The sequence below is a fragment of the Pseudopipra pipra genome, chromosome 5 (assembly GCF_036250125.1).
Source record: "Pseudopipra pipra isolate bDixPip1 chromosome 5, bDixPip1.hap1, whole genome shotgun sequence".
In the NCBI taxonomy this organism is placed as follows: Eukaryota; Metazoa; Chordata; class Aves; order Passeriformes; family Pipridae; genus Pseudopipra; species Pseudopipra pipra.
In genome coordinates this window covers 12,707,175-12,720,898 of record NC_087553.1, presented here as the reverse complement: position 1 = coordinate 12,720,898, position 13,724 = coordinate 12,707,175, and the positions used below count along the sequence as shown (strand labels likewise).

The 13,724-nt window shown below is 38.6% G+C and overlaps 1 protein-coding gene and 1 long non-coding RNA gene across 2 annotated transcripts; one reads left to right on the top strand and one right to left on the bottom strand.

Moving 5' to 3' along the window:
• Positions 1–1,494: 1,494 nt before the first annotated feature.
• On the bottom strand, positions 1,495–10,844 carry LOC135414127 (sulfotransferase 6B1-like). The gene is made up of 7 exons (XM_064654479.1): positions 10,584–10,844; positions 9,592–9,776; positions 8,393–8,519; positions 5,756–5,850; positions 4,519–4,705; positions 2,943–3,097; positions 1,495–2,704 (listed from the first exon to the last, which is right to left on the bottom strand). Exons 1-6 carry the CDS (start codon positions 10,726–10,728, stop codon positions 2,979–2,981), a joined length of 858 nt encoding a protein of 285 aa, XP_064510549.1. The 5' UTR covers positions 10,729–10,844; the 3' UTR covers positions 1,495–2,704; positions 2,943–2,978.
• On the top strand, positions 9,102–13,615 carry LOC135414128 (uncharacterized). The gene is made up of 4 exons (XR_010430592.1): positions 9,102–9,241; positions 11,215–11,335; positions 12,162–12,411; positions 13,357–13,615. It is a non-coding gene; the product is annotated as an uncharacterized LOC135414128 (long non-coding RNA).
• Positions 13,616–13,724: the final 109 nt, after the last annotated feature.

The following is a 13,724-nucleotide window of genomic DNA, read 5'->3' as shown; positions in this document are numbered from 1 at the left end:
AGCCTAATTTTCATCTTCTACAAGGTGTTCCTGAAGCTATTTGGTGAGACTTTTTCCTCAGTCATTTTTTTCCTCCAAGAAACTGCTTTAGGCATCACTCATTGTATCAGAACTAGTATGACTTAAATTCAGGTTGCTGGGATGTTTACCTGAGCACCTTTTCTTCTCTGAGGGCTACTTTAGAAGATAACTGTGTGATGTTTTCAGGGAAGAGGTTCATAAAGCAAGACCTGGAATTCATGTGTTCCTTTCACAAGAGTTCTGGCCCTCCAAATGCTCTGCTTTCTTTTTATCTGCCCCAAAGGTCAGATAAGCCTGGGTAGCAAGCAGAGCAGGTTAACTTCAACAAGAGCAGGTAGAAGCCCTGTGTCTCAGCTCTGATGGAGTAAATGTTTAATCCTGTCCTTTCTACTTAAATCAATCTTGAGAAGAGCCCTGATTCAGGAAGGGAAAATATGTTACCAGAGTAAGAAAGCAGTATTGTAAGCATTTCCACATAATAGAGATTGCACAGGGCTTTATTTCTTCCAAACCTAGTATTGCTGTGGTCTAGGTACATTTTGGATCAGTGCTTTTATATTTTGTAGGGCTGAAATGTCACCCTCTGCCAACATTTTAACTGCCATAGGAAAAAAAGAAAGAAAAACAGAGAGGGGAGGAGACATTTTTACGACATCTTACTATGGAAGTTTTGAAAGTTCTTTAACATCTCCACAGCCTGCCAGGAATGATTTGTGGAACCAGATTGACAATTCTTTGAAACATTCCATTTGAATCCCTCTATTACGGTCATGGGAAGGAGAGGGGGAGTAGCAGACAGTGGGGAGAGCCAGAGAAAAGAGGATGGAAGAAGTGGTAGGTGTAGCAATTGCTGGAAAACCCTGGTTGCCAATAGCATCACGTACCCCCAGCCTTTAGGAACAGTGCCCAGCCTGGGTTTCTGGACCTCTGACACAGCTCTCTGCAGCTGCACCAGGCTGTGCCTGTGCAGGATGGACCTGCTACCCTGTAGTTTTGCTGGCAGAAGCTTTTAATCACTACCAATCAGTTGCTGCACTCTGCCTCAGGTAGAGTATTGAAGTGTGCCTGTATTGAGCAAAGCTTGAGTAAAACTGCATTTTCAGACTAAAAGTGCTGTATTTGTATGAAGTGTTACTGAGCAGAGCTTTATTTTGGAAGTCGTTTAAGTCTGCAATGCGGTGCTAGAGGTCAACTGGCAAAACACTTGCTATGTTATAGTCTAATATAATCCCCTCAGCCAGTTTTCAGGAGTGTATGCTTTAACCTCCCCACTGATCCACGAGGTATGTCCTCATCCTGTCCCTTCTCACACAGTTTCATATTGTGCATATACATGTAAATGTTGCTTACACCAGTCTTAATGCAATTAAACTGGCTTGCAAACTTGATTTGCCCAAGGACCCATTGGCTTCTTTCCATACTCAGAGGGCCAGAAAAACATAAGTCTTTCAGTAAAATGTTCAAGCATCTTCATTAGCTGATTTCTTGCCATTTATTAATAGTGGAATAATAACACTGAAAGGAGGGCAACAGCGGTCCGTGGCATTTTGGAGGGAGAGAGAATGATTTTAATGTCAGAAGAGGAAAGTAACATATCTAAATTCTGATTTCCAAGTGGGTCATCTGCAAAAGGCAGCGCTAAGGGCAGCATCTCCCCTGTGTTGAATTGTAAATGGCAAGGGACTGTGGTCAAACAGGCTTTTCTCTTGATCTCTCCAACATATAACTTCAGTACTGGATATGCAGATGCAAAATCAGTAGGTATTGATGTCATCTTGCACAGGCCAGGTATGAAATGAAAGGGCTGTGTGGCAAGTGTAAAGTGTGTGGCTGGAGAGAGATTAGTATTTTGCTAAATAAGGCAATACCTCAGCTTTTCAGCCTCATAACTGTATGGTTGGGGAAAACTAGTCTGGGGAGAAGAGTCCTTAAAGCCAGCCTTCAAAGCAAAGGTGAGGACACAAAAAACACATCATGAAACAAATCAGAAAAAAAATCTTCACTGATTTCCTAGAACAGTCCCTCGGATGTGAACGCAGACAGCTGATTATTGGAAAATCTGCCTTATCAGGGCAGGGTAAATAAATAAGTCGTGTTCAGATTAAGCTGTCTCTGAGCTGTGGTTTGTTTACCACGGTGTAGCTGTTGAGTTCTATTGCACAAGGACTGTGAAGCAAAATGGTTCTCATCAAAACACTGGAAACAGATATTTTGCAGAAAGAAAGTCAAATGGAAAAAACCACTTTTATAATTGCCCAACATATGCTGCAGAAATTTATTGGATTTATATCAGTTGCATTTACCTTTATATATGCATTTACATTTATACCATATATACAATATACGGTGTCCAACCCAGAAATAAGTTACATCAAAGAACTACACATTGTAAAAAAAAAAAAAAAAAGAAACATTTTGTAAACAGACTTCACCATGATTTGTCAAATACACAGTTGCAGTTTTCAACTTCGGTGTCAATAACAATGTCCAGTAAGATAGGCAGTTCATAAATCATGATGTATTACAGAAGGAGTGAGTCTGGGGTCAAAATTTTGGTCATTTTCTTATGAAGTTTTTTTAGACTTTTTCTATCTTGTTTTTTACAGGTTCCTTTTTTTTTTTCTTTTCCATAATATCATGGGTAAAATTCCTAATTCGGATCTAAGAAGTCTGTTCATATCCCCTTGGAGCAAAAAAAAAAAAAAAAAAAAGATTAAGTAAATTTTGTTGCCAAAAAATAGGTCTGACACCTGACTCTGTAAAACCACCTACATCTGCCCGCTGAGAACTGAGTTCAGCTCTGTCATTGTGTCAGAATTTTCCTCTCCTCAAAATCTCATGTTTACAATCCTTTCTACTGGAAGCATTACAAACCAAATGGGAGTGCCCATTCAGAATTTCCCACCAGTTGCTCTACATACATTTGTTGATAACTGCGTGTTGTTCTTCACATGGAGTCAAACTTCATAGATGAAACACTTTGCCATTTTGCTGCGTTTCATTTTCTCATTAAATATCTCCTCAAACCTCCTGTTCTGCTTTGGAGTGAAATGGTTCTTCCAATCACCAACAGCACCTAGGAGAGCAGGAACAGAAAGAACGGTGAAGCTAGCAATGTTTGAAGCAAAAAATTGTTTAAAGGCAGCCCAGTTCTGTTAACGTTGCAGTTGGCACAGATTATTAATATATTCTTAACCACAGCCTCTGTGGTAGGTCATGACTGTGAGTTGCTTTACTGATCTGGCAAGACTCTGGTGGAAGCAGCTGGGTTGTCATCCATAAAGGCTGTTAAACCCTCAGCCTCGGAGTGGATTAGTGCCAACAAAAGTGGTGGATGAAGAGCAGAAGGTTTCCAAGGTGAAATTAGAGCTCCTGGTCATGCTGGCAGGGAGGCATCTTGCCCTGCCTTAGTTGTATGTAGTTAAAGGTCTCTGCCTGGGTTTTTTCACAGTCAGTAGGGGAAATCATAGAATCATAGATCACTGTTTGGGTTGGAAGGGACCTGTTCCAGTGCCTCACTACCCCTACTGTAAAGAATTTCTTCCCTACTCTCTTTCAGTTTAAAGCTGTTCCCCCTTGTCCTATTACTACATGCCCTTGGAAGTGAAACTGTTGGGATTTTTCAAAATTTTCAACATATCTTCATCAAAGTTCACTGACTTAGAAAAATGTATCTGTTTTTTTTTTCTTTTTTTAATGACAGATTGTATTTTGGCATTTGTTTCAGCTCATTGGTAAAAACGTTCTGAATTAACAGAAGGTACCATTTCCCTATTTATTAATTGAAACAATTCTTGGTTTTAAACTGTCAATTATTGTTCAAAAATTAAGTAAAGAAATATAATCGAAATCCATGTAAACATGATGGATTTGGTTTTACTTATTATCCAGACCTGAGGAAGCTTGTGAAATGTCAGAAGCAAGAAAACAGCTCCTGCAGATATCTTAAAGTCACGTCTGAACTAAACACTGTGGAAGATTTTCCGTGGATTCCAGCTTGCTCAGGGTCTGAAGGCTACCTGTGACCATTCTTTTGTTGTTGTCATTGTCAGCATATTCCTTTCTCAGGAATATTTCCATAAGATAGGAGGTGATAAGAGCAGTCTTATTCAGAAGGAATGTGTCTTGCTCTTTATTTTTCTAGTAAACCAAGTGACCTTTGCAGGTGGTGTCAGAGGAGACACGTTGTAAAAGACTGAGGTGGTCAACTTTTAGATAAAAAACCCCATAGATAAAGAGTAATGCTGAGTGAACCTTTCCTTTTAGCTCAACAGCTCCCACTCCTTGGAGCAATATTAGTCAGGCTGTTGTTCTAGCTCCTCTGTGCAGACAGAGAACTTAGAAAGAAAGTGATTTTTAAGGGGGCTTCAAATTGAAGAATCCTGTCGTTGCTTCCTAGGGCTGACCCAAGCACCACTACACTCTGGGAGAGACCTGGTCCTTGGCCTCTGCCTGGATTTCCACTTCCTCTGCTGTGTTAAGAACAAAGGAACTTACCTTTTCGGAAAATCAGCTTCCTGTTGGATGTCAGAGCACACACAGTGTGACTGGGATCACTGTTCTCCTTTTCTGTGTCATTTTTCATCTCTGAGAATGAGGACTTACTGCAGATATCTTGGATATCTTTGTCACTGGCGTTTAAACTCAAGAACAAAGCAATTTTCTTTACAACCTTAGGGAGATCCTGAGGTACAAGAAAAATAAAGCTTTTATATTTCTAAGCTGATTATCAGACTTTTAGCTAATTTGAAAAGGATCCTTTTTATTACATAACAAGTTTGTCACACATTTATTTGCTTTCAAGCAAGCCAAGTATGTAATTGGGCTGTGCAGATGACAGGTACAGTAAACCTGATTCCCCTCATACCCATACTCACAGAAATGAATAAATACTGAGTATGTCATACCAAACACAGTTATATTCCCAAATTTACTTCCAGTTCAGATAAAATGTTCTCCTGTCTCTCAGAATTATTTCACTTGGAATAGAGAAATACTCAAAGCTCAGCTTATTTCATTGGAGGTGATGTATATAGAGATCTAACAAGTAACTCAGAATACAAAATAGTTTGTTTATATTCCTCATCTTGGAATTTTTTTGTTCCCAAAAAATGAACAAACCTATTTTAATAGAAACACTAGAGAGTGTTTTCTATTCACTCAAAAATTCATCCTTTGAAAGCTAAGGTCTTTTACTTTCTTTTTTTTTTTTTTTTTTTTTTTTTTTAAGAACAGCAAAGCAGTGTCTGCATAATTTCCTTTCACCAAACTGTTTTCCCAACCTTTCAGTCTTTAATTTTCTTGTTTATTGGGAATACAAGTACCATGAGACTGTGAGTAGTTCTGTTGTCTTACATCACTTTTTGAAAATTTCACTGGAAATGTCAGACACAGCAAGTTAATGTGTGGCCCTCAACAGATGTCCTTGGTCTTTCCGTAGGACCAAGAAAGAGGAACTTAAAATTATCCCTTATAGCCTGGAGAAAATTATGTAATATGAGTCCCATTCCTGCATGTAAGAAATGTAACTCTCACAGGATTTGATATTTATATAACTTGTGCAGTCAGAATTAGTTCACTAATATAAAATTCTATGCAAATACAAAATATGCCCAAAGACATACATTCGCATTTTCCTTCTTTCTCCTTTTTCATTATAATTTCCTCTTTGATATTTTAATGATGCTAATTTACAAGTAATGCATTCTGAACCAAGTGCAGAGAGCATATTTACCTTCTTCATGTCTTCATAGAACAAAAATAGGATGTTTTTGTCATCTTCATGTTCTTCCCAACTTAGGAAATGATCAAACCAGGATCCACAGACAACTGAAAAAAAAAAAACATGTAAAAGTCATTCAGATAAACTTTATTCATAAATAACTGTGGTGGTATCTTACACATTTAGGAGAATGATCCCTTCATAATATGTACCCCATATCCCTCTAAAACAAATGCAATTCTTTGTGCCAAGTGACTCAAACTTACAAAAGTGACATTCAAAGAGGTTACCATTCTTGTTGGAATTTGTTTTCATATCAGAGACTATTCTGAGATACAATTCTGTGGTAGAAACAGGCTCCAAATCTAAGGAAGATCTGAGCATCTCAGCAAATGACTGTGTGTCTGTGGTCACAGCTAGAAATATAATCACTTCACCAGGAAATGAAATAAGGACTCTCTTAAATGGAGCACACTGTTGTCAGCTCTCTTTTGTCTCAGCAGAAGGGAATCTGTATAATTTTTAAACACCAAAGAAGGATTATGTAAAGAACTTATGCAAATACATCATTCAGCCAATGAAACAGATAAAATGGTTTATAACTGAGCCACAGTGCTTGTTTTGCCTGAATGCTCCTTTTCCTGGACCATGGGAGGACAGCTAAATTTCATCTTTATTCTACAAAACAACATTCTGACCTTTCTAGCTGAAAGGGAAGATGGAAGCCTCTTTGTAGGGTGATGAGAAGAGGCCTGGACAGAGCAATCACAGCCTGTGATTGTCCCAGACTGTGACTTTGCTTTTATAAGCACCACCACAACAGTATAATCTTGTAATGACCAACATTTTGGTTGCAAACTGTGAGTTATAATTAAGCAGTAATTATAGCTAATACTTATAATTAAGCTGAATGCTCCAGTCTGTAGCCCTCTCCAGCACATAAAGCAGTTTCTGTGCTCCACGGTGTGCAATTAGACCCTGCTCTCCTGGTCAACTACCCTGGGCATGTGGCCAACAATAGCATAGCCCTGTTGGATTCAGGAGCACAGCATACAGCCTTGGAGACTCCAGGGATGGCACCACAGTTGTCCCTCTGTGCCCTAACCCTTGTTTTGAGCTGATGTTATGCAAGAGCACTGCAGGGTTTGAATCAAGCAGCACAACAGTCTTACGTTTTTATTAGAAGTGAAAATGACATTCAGAGTGAAATTAGAAGTGAAAATGACCTTTTCCTCCACATCACCTCTTACCTAAATTTCTGATGTAACAAACATAATTATCTATTTATGCCATGGGCAAGGACTCAGAAAATAGAAGGTGGCTAATAATTTGGAGGTAAATGGGAGATGCTTTTATAATTTAATCATAAAATAACAGAATGATTTGAGTTGGAAGGGACTTTAAAGATCATTTAGTTCCAAGCCCCCCACCATAGGCACAGACATCTTCCACTAGACCAGGCTGCTCAAAACCCCATCCAACCTGGCCCTAAATACAATCCTCTTTTCTTTTTTTTCTACTATTGTATGTTCAGAGTTCATATTAAATAAGCCAAGATCCTGCAAATCCCTGAAGAACACACCTTAGGCCTGCTCTGATCCAGGAACACAAGATCTGAGCCCAAGCCCAGAGAAGGCAGTGAGCAAATTGACTTCTGGAGCTCTGATGTGAGCCCATGATGACTGCAGTGGCACTTCTCTTTCAAAGTTTTCAAGCTGATCAATCATTACTGCTGTTATCATCACTAGGGTGACACTTTACTCCTCAAAGGACTAATAAAACACTAAAAATGGGAGTGGATAAAGTGAACAAGGTCCTCTTGTTAACTTCCATCCCACCACTCATAAAAATCTCCCTCTTGTCCTTGATCTTCGGACCCTGCTACTAAGACAACACATCAGGCAGAGTGTGTGCAGGAGGGCTTTATGAACACGTCCAGACTCCTTTGAAGGGCTGCCCAGGGCTGGCTTCAAGACTGGGGAAGACACTAGACTATTGGTGCAGCCTGGTAGACTGTGCCCTCCCATGCCCTTTTCCTGCACTTGGGCACATGTAGGGCCGGCTGAGCTCCTTGTAAGAGAGCACCCGCCCCGCCCAGGACAGGGGCGGGCTGTAGCCAGCTCAGCTGCCCTGCATCTGCTCGGAGGAGCTGGGTACACATACCTCCCCTGTCATAGCTTACACATAAATTACTGGGGGGAAGCAGTCTGCTACTGAGGTTCACAAGTCAAGGCTGGAAAACTTTTGGCACAGGGCGAATCCATGTCGGAATCAACAAATAGTCAGGGGTTGCAGGGTGTTCATGGAAAGAAAAGAAATCAGTGTCTTTTCTGGGAGAGCTGAAAACGATTCTGGGAGAATAGGTTTTTTTAACAGGTGTGTGAAGAACAGCAAGAACCTGCAAAGAGCACTCGTGCTGAAATGATGCAGCTGCTTATCAAAATGTCTCATTTTAGGCTGAAGAGGGCATCCTGTTATTTGCTCTCGTTTGGTTTGGCATTAGAATTTATCCTGACACTCCCAGTCCCCCTAGCTAATGCCATATGAATAAGGAGTTCAATAAGGAGTTTTCACGCAGTTCACATTTCTTAACTCTTTCTGTGCATAATAAGCTAATATAAAATGCAAGGAGAAAACATTTGTTCTTACCATTCCCTTTTAAGAACAAGTCAAAGAAAGCAGCCCAGGTATCTACAGTGGGAAGGTTTGGGTTATCTCTGTAGTAATGATACATGGAAACAGCAGTGTCTTTGGGATTTCTGCTGATGTAGATCATCTGTAAATGAAGATGATATATTTATTAATGATAATATCCTTCCTTTGTTTTAGAGAAGCTCTGTGTGTAAATATAGCATTTTCACAGGCAGCTGGCAGTGTCAAACCCCTTTCCTTTAGGATTCCTCCTTCAGTGACTATGCCATTAAATTAGAAATGTACTTGTCTCTTCTTAGGCAGGAGTCTGTAGTGATTAGTAAACAATTCCATGTGGAAAGAGGCGTGTTTGCCACAGCTGGGTAATGTTTACGTTTTATGAAAGAGCCTGGGTTAACTTTAACTCATGAGTCAGTTTACTATCTCGTATATCTCATGAGTATGAAAACATTTACTAATTAACATTCACAGGACAGCTGCAAAACATAAATTTTGGCTTTTCATTCAAATTTGCTTTGTCCCAAAAGTCTGTATCTGAGTTATCCTGAAATTTTAGATTTTCAATAAAAAAAATCTGAGACCCAGAGCTTATTTTTAAAGACCTCCCACATTAGCATAGCAGGAACTGGTTTAGTGGGAGGTGTCCCTGCCCACAGCATGGGGTTGGAACTAGATGATCTTTAAGGTCCCTCCCAACCCAGGTGATTCTATGATTCTGTGAACTCAAAACTGTGATCTGAATCTGCCTCCCATGTTTCAATTCTCTTTTGTTCTCCCAAAATCTTTATGGGTTCTTCATAAAGCTTCAGCAGGAGGTGCAGAGTATTTTCAACTCCAGTACAGACTGTAAGTACCCAAGATAACTATTTTCTAAGACACTAGGAAATGAGGCCATGAGAAACCCTCCATCCCTAATGAGAGATTTATGATTGAAAGGTGTTGATGTTCTATTTTGTATGGTGCCTGGTATACAAATAGCCCCATGAGAGCAGTGGGGCAGGAGCAGAACCCAGTCCCTAGTCCAAGTCTCTGCTCATGCTGCCTTTGACTGCTAATCAGCTGTGGCTCCAAAATTCACAGCAAACCACTTCTGGAAACTGTAAATCATTCAAAAATTATTAAGGATCAACAGGACAAAATATACTCCTAATAGACACTTAACATGTCTTACAGCTTTTATGTAACTTTTGCCTTACCTTGCATTTCTTTTTCTTAAAATTTGGAGGTAACATGTTGTAGTCTAAGTGTGTTGGAATGATTCTCTTTGTTGAGATATTATTCAGCTCCTCCAGTTTGGAAATGTCTCCAAATTCAATGGGAGATGTTATTGTAACTTCAGTATCGTAAAGCTTTGTTATAACTCCTGCAAGCCAGTGGGTGCCTGCAGAAAAGTAATTTTAAGAAAAATAACAAACAAGAAAAAAAATATTTATTATCAAGGGGATATATGAGACCTGCATTTTTCATATGGAAACATTGCTAGTGAACAAATGATACTTCTACTCGCCCAGATTCAAGAAACTTCACGACTTAATAATTCCATTGGCTCCAAATAAATAAACACTTGAAAAATTAGGGTTATAGCTGAAATACAAAGTAACTCTGTGAGAAGTGTTAATAACAATACCAAAAACAACCTCATTAGATAAACTGCTTGTCAGCTGAGAGGTGGTTATATTATTTTTATCATTTATTTTAGAATAACTTGTTTTATTTGATTTTTTTCCTTATAGTAACTTGAGTCTGTATATTTGGAAAGTACTGATTAAGCTTCCCTTTGGTGTGTGCTTCTCTGTGCAAGAGAGGCAGGTGGAGAGGGGATAAGAAATTAATAAATCTACAGCCAAGAGCCATACAAATAACTTAATACAACTCTTGACTTGCTCATAATTGAATATAGAAAGTCCTTAGGAAAATCTTTCAAGTACAGGTGTTGCTTACAAGTAAGGAATATTTATTTGCATTCCAATATGAAAACACCTGAGATTATTTTCAATTACAGAATCAAAATGTAGGTAAATGACCATATTTCTTGTAATTTTAACATTTACTGACAGCATAATATATTCACACACTCAAACATCCTTTCCTGTTTCTTCTACACAGATATTTCCCAAATAGTTTAGGCAGAGAACATGAAACACACAATTGAGACTTATTGCAACTAACATTTAAAACTAGAACTTACCTGATTTGGGATAGGAAACCAAAAGGACATCATCTTCTCTAGCCTCAAAAGTATCCAAGGATTTTAAAAGTTCTGGAGAAGACCTGGTGGTAAAGGCAATTCCCTTAAACATGTGTATGAGTTCTGCCTCAGTGGAGTTGGACATGGTTGCTTAAGTCTTGGATTCCTGCAAATCAGATAACAAGGAAATGATGAGGATTTAAGAGGCACTTCTTAGTCAGATGGTCTGAAGTGACAAAGTGAGACTGAGCAATATAAACCTCATGCTTATATACTTTGCTACACTCAGTGAAGTCCTATCAGATATTGATTTTTCCAGTAGTTGATAAAGGCAACTGACATATTAGAGACAACTTAATAAATAACTGAAATGCAGAGTCATGAAAAATGCACGTCGTTTGTAATTTATTGGCTCTCCAGATAAAGTAATGAGGTAATAGTTAAAAAGTAATTGTGGAAAATGACAAGAATTAGTATTATATACTGCCTTAAAATATGCTTAATATGATTATACTGTAAGTTATACTTTATTGGAAGCTGTATCTTAAAATACTTTTTATTGATACAAAAACAATGTCTTATTTTATGTGAATGAAATATTTTTTGTTTCATTTTACCAAATATGCAACAGCCTGAAATTTCAAACATGCAAATCAATTCCAAACGCTTGGATCTTGTGAAGTTAAGCAACCAGTGTTTTGGAGATTTTCTAATTTCAGCATGAAGAATCTTAAGAACAGAGGCCCTTAGAGGTAATAACATTTTTTAAGATGTCATATGTCTCCATAAGAAAATATAGACAGCAAAAGTCACAAACTTAAAATAGATATTTAACATTGGCTTGAATCCTACTTATTTCATACCTAGAAGTAGTTGGAGACTTTTAAATCTTTCCCCAGAATATGCAGATTCATAAAAATAAAAGCTACTTTCAGGAAAGAGGCAGTTCTCCATTGATTACCTGGTTTCAAATGGCTGGGGGTATTTTTGAAAAAGTTTGAATCTGTGGAAATTGTCATTAATGTTTTAAACTGAAAGGTCCATTTTTATTTAATGTGACCTTAAGCATTGTGAATGTATCACAGTAAATTAAATAGCTCAGTTTTGAATCAAAACATTTTGCAATGCTTAGTATTTTCGATTTTCCTTTCAATGGCCACAATTTAATTTATTCTTTTTCACATTCTTTCCCTCAAACACCAAGTGGCTTCACTATTCCTACTGAAAGCCTCCTACGATGTATTCAGCTTCAATATCTTCAACTTGAGAACCTTCATGGAAATCTTGCTTTAAAATGAAGCAGGAATTTCCCGAGTTTACCAATGTTCCAGTTCTTTTTTTTAATCAGAAATAACAACTTGGGTTTGGTCATTGGAGCTGACTACCAGATGTATTCCCACAATACCTGGTAAGAAGTTAATAAATAGACATACACTTCCAAGAAACACCTGAGCAGTAAGGATTACTCACAAGGAGTAAGGATAGTTACCAGCTTCTGTACTTGCTTCTTTCTAATCCAATGTCCTGAAAAGCCAGCCATATAAGATTAATTTTTCCCCTTCTTTCTTTTATCTGCAGTATTGACAGCCTGCCATCAAAGAGAAGTGGTGTTCTTGCCTGTATTGCCTGTAAAGTTGCCCCTAAACAGTTATCACCTGCAAAATGTGCCCTGTGCCATCAGTAAACTGAGTTCCAGTTGTGCAGGGCCAGGTGGGGTTGAAATCATGGAAAATATGCTGCAGAGAGATGTTCCCTATCACTAGGGGTGAGAGGAGATGAAGGAGTCTTTCCAGGAGGGTATAAGAAACACTTGGATACTGGTGATCAGGTAGGAGTTCTGGAATCTCTCAGTGCTGAGGAGCTCAACATTTTCCTCTTGCTCCCAGACTGAACACCTAAGCCATTGCTTCATACCTGAAGGCGTAAGTCCTTAAAAATCTATGCTCTGTCAACAGATTTCACTTGGGTCACTTGAGGTATACTAAGCACGTTCGAAGACATAAAGACACCTGTTTCTGTGTTATTCTGAGTGTCTGTATTAATCTGAAGACAGAGACTTCCAAGGTTTATTTTGCCGTCATCATTCCCGCCATATACGTGTCGCCCAAGCTAGTAAAACATTATTGCCTTGACCTGGCAGAAATACTCTTACTGTAAAATGTTTTGCATATTTACTATGCTTATTCCCTTTCATTTCCTCCTGCATTCCTGTTATATTTTTAGTCAGCGCATTTGCCTAATCTAATGACTTGGACCTGAATTAATCATTCACAACAGAAATTGCTAAGGTGTAAAACAGAAGCGATACGGTAGCCAAGAAAATTGCAATTCTTTTAACTCATCTCAATTGCTCTCTGTACTAGCTTATCTTTTCAGCATGTATAATGGTAATCCAGGGGAATGAAGTTAAAATTTCTCCTTCTCAAATGCTATCTATACCTGAAAAATAAGGCCCATCCCTGCAAGGGTATGGTATCCTGAATTGCAACTTCTTATGGAAAAAGAGAGTATTCAGCATCTTGCAGGAAAAAGCTATTATTAAAAATATGCCATTAAAAGCACATAGCTACATTATCCAAAAGGAGCACAGGTTTAAAGAAGACCATGCCAAATTCTTCATGCAACTTTGATTTTCTTCTTTATTGGTATCTATATCTATGTATCTCTATATATCTATTTATACATACCAGGTGTGTAAATATATATACACACACTAGGATTCCAGTATATAGTGCCTGATATATATGTATATATCTCCTTATTTCTGCAACAGGTTCTGAGGAGGTTCTCCCAATGTCAAGCTGTCCTTGTCCTGGTTTCTGGCCCTGCTATCCTTATCAATGGAGTACACGTGTTAGCAGCAGGTCTCACAGATATTTTCTGGCAAGACAGTCAGTGCTAAACCCGGAGTTTGGGGGTTTTCCATGATTTGAGCAAAATACAACTGGACAGTTGGACTCTGCACTCCTGGGCTGCTTCAGTCCAGCTCCTCCTGTCTCCACGTGTGACTTACCTTCTCCCATCCATATCTTTGTCTGAGTAAGTAACTTCTTTCTGTTGCTTTAAATGACTGAAAAATTTGACTGTTCTGTTCCTGCTTCTAGCCTGCAACCTTCAATTCAGGATCACCATCCTGAGGTC

What these genes read in the sequence shown, in the direction of transcription:
- LOC135414127 (XM_064654479.1), bottom strand. Translation starts at nt 10,728, where the DNA reads ATGTCCAACTCCACTGAGGCAGAACTCATACACATGTTTAAGGGAATT. An exon ending in TCTATGAAGACATGAAGAAG is followed by an intron (nt 4,706 to 5,755) that starts GTAAATATGCTC and finishes CTTGTACCTCAG; the next exon opens with GATCTCCCTAAGGTTGTAAA. An exon ending in GAAGCTGATTTTCCGAAAAG is followed by an intron (nt 3,098 to 4,518) that starts GTAAGTTCCTTT and finishes CTGCTCTCCTAG; the next exon opens with GTGCTGTTGGTGATTGGAAG.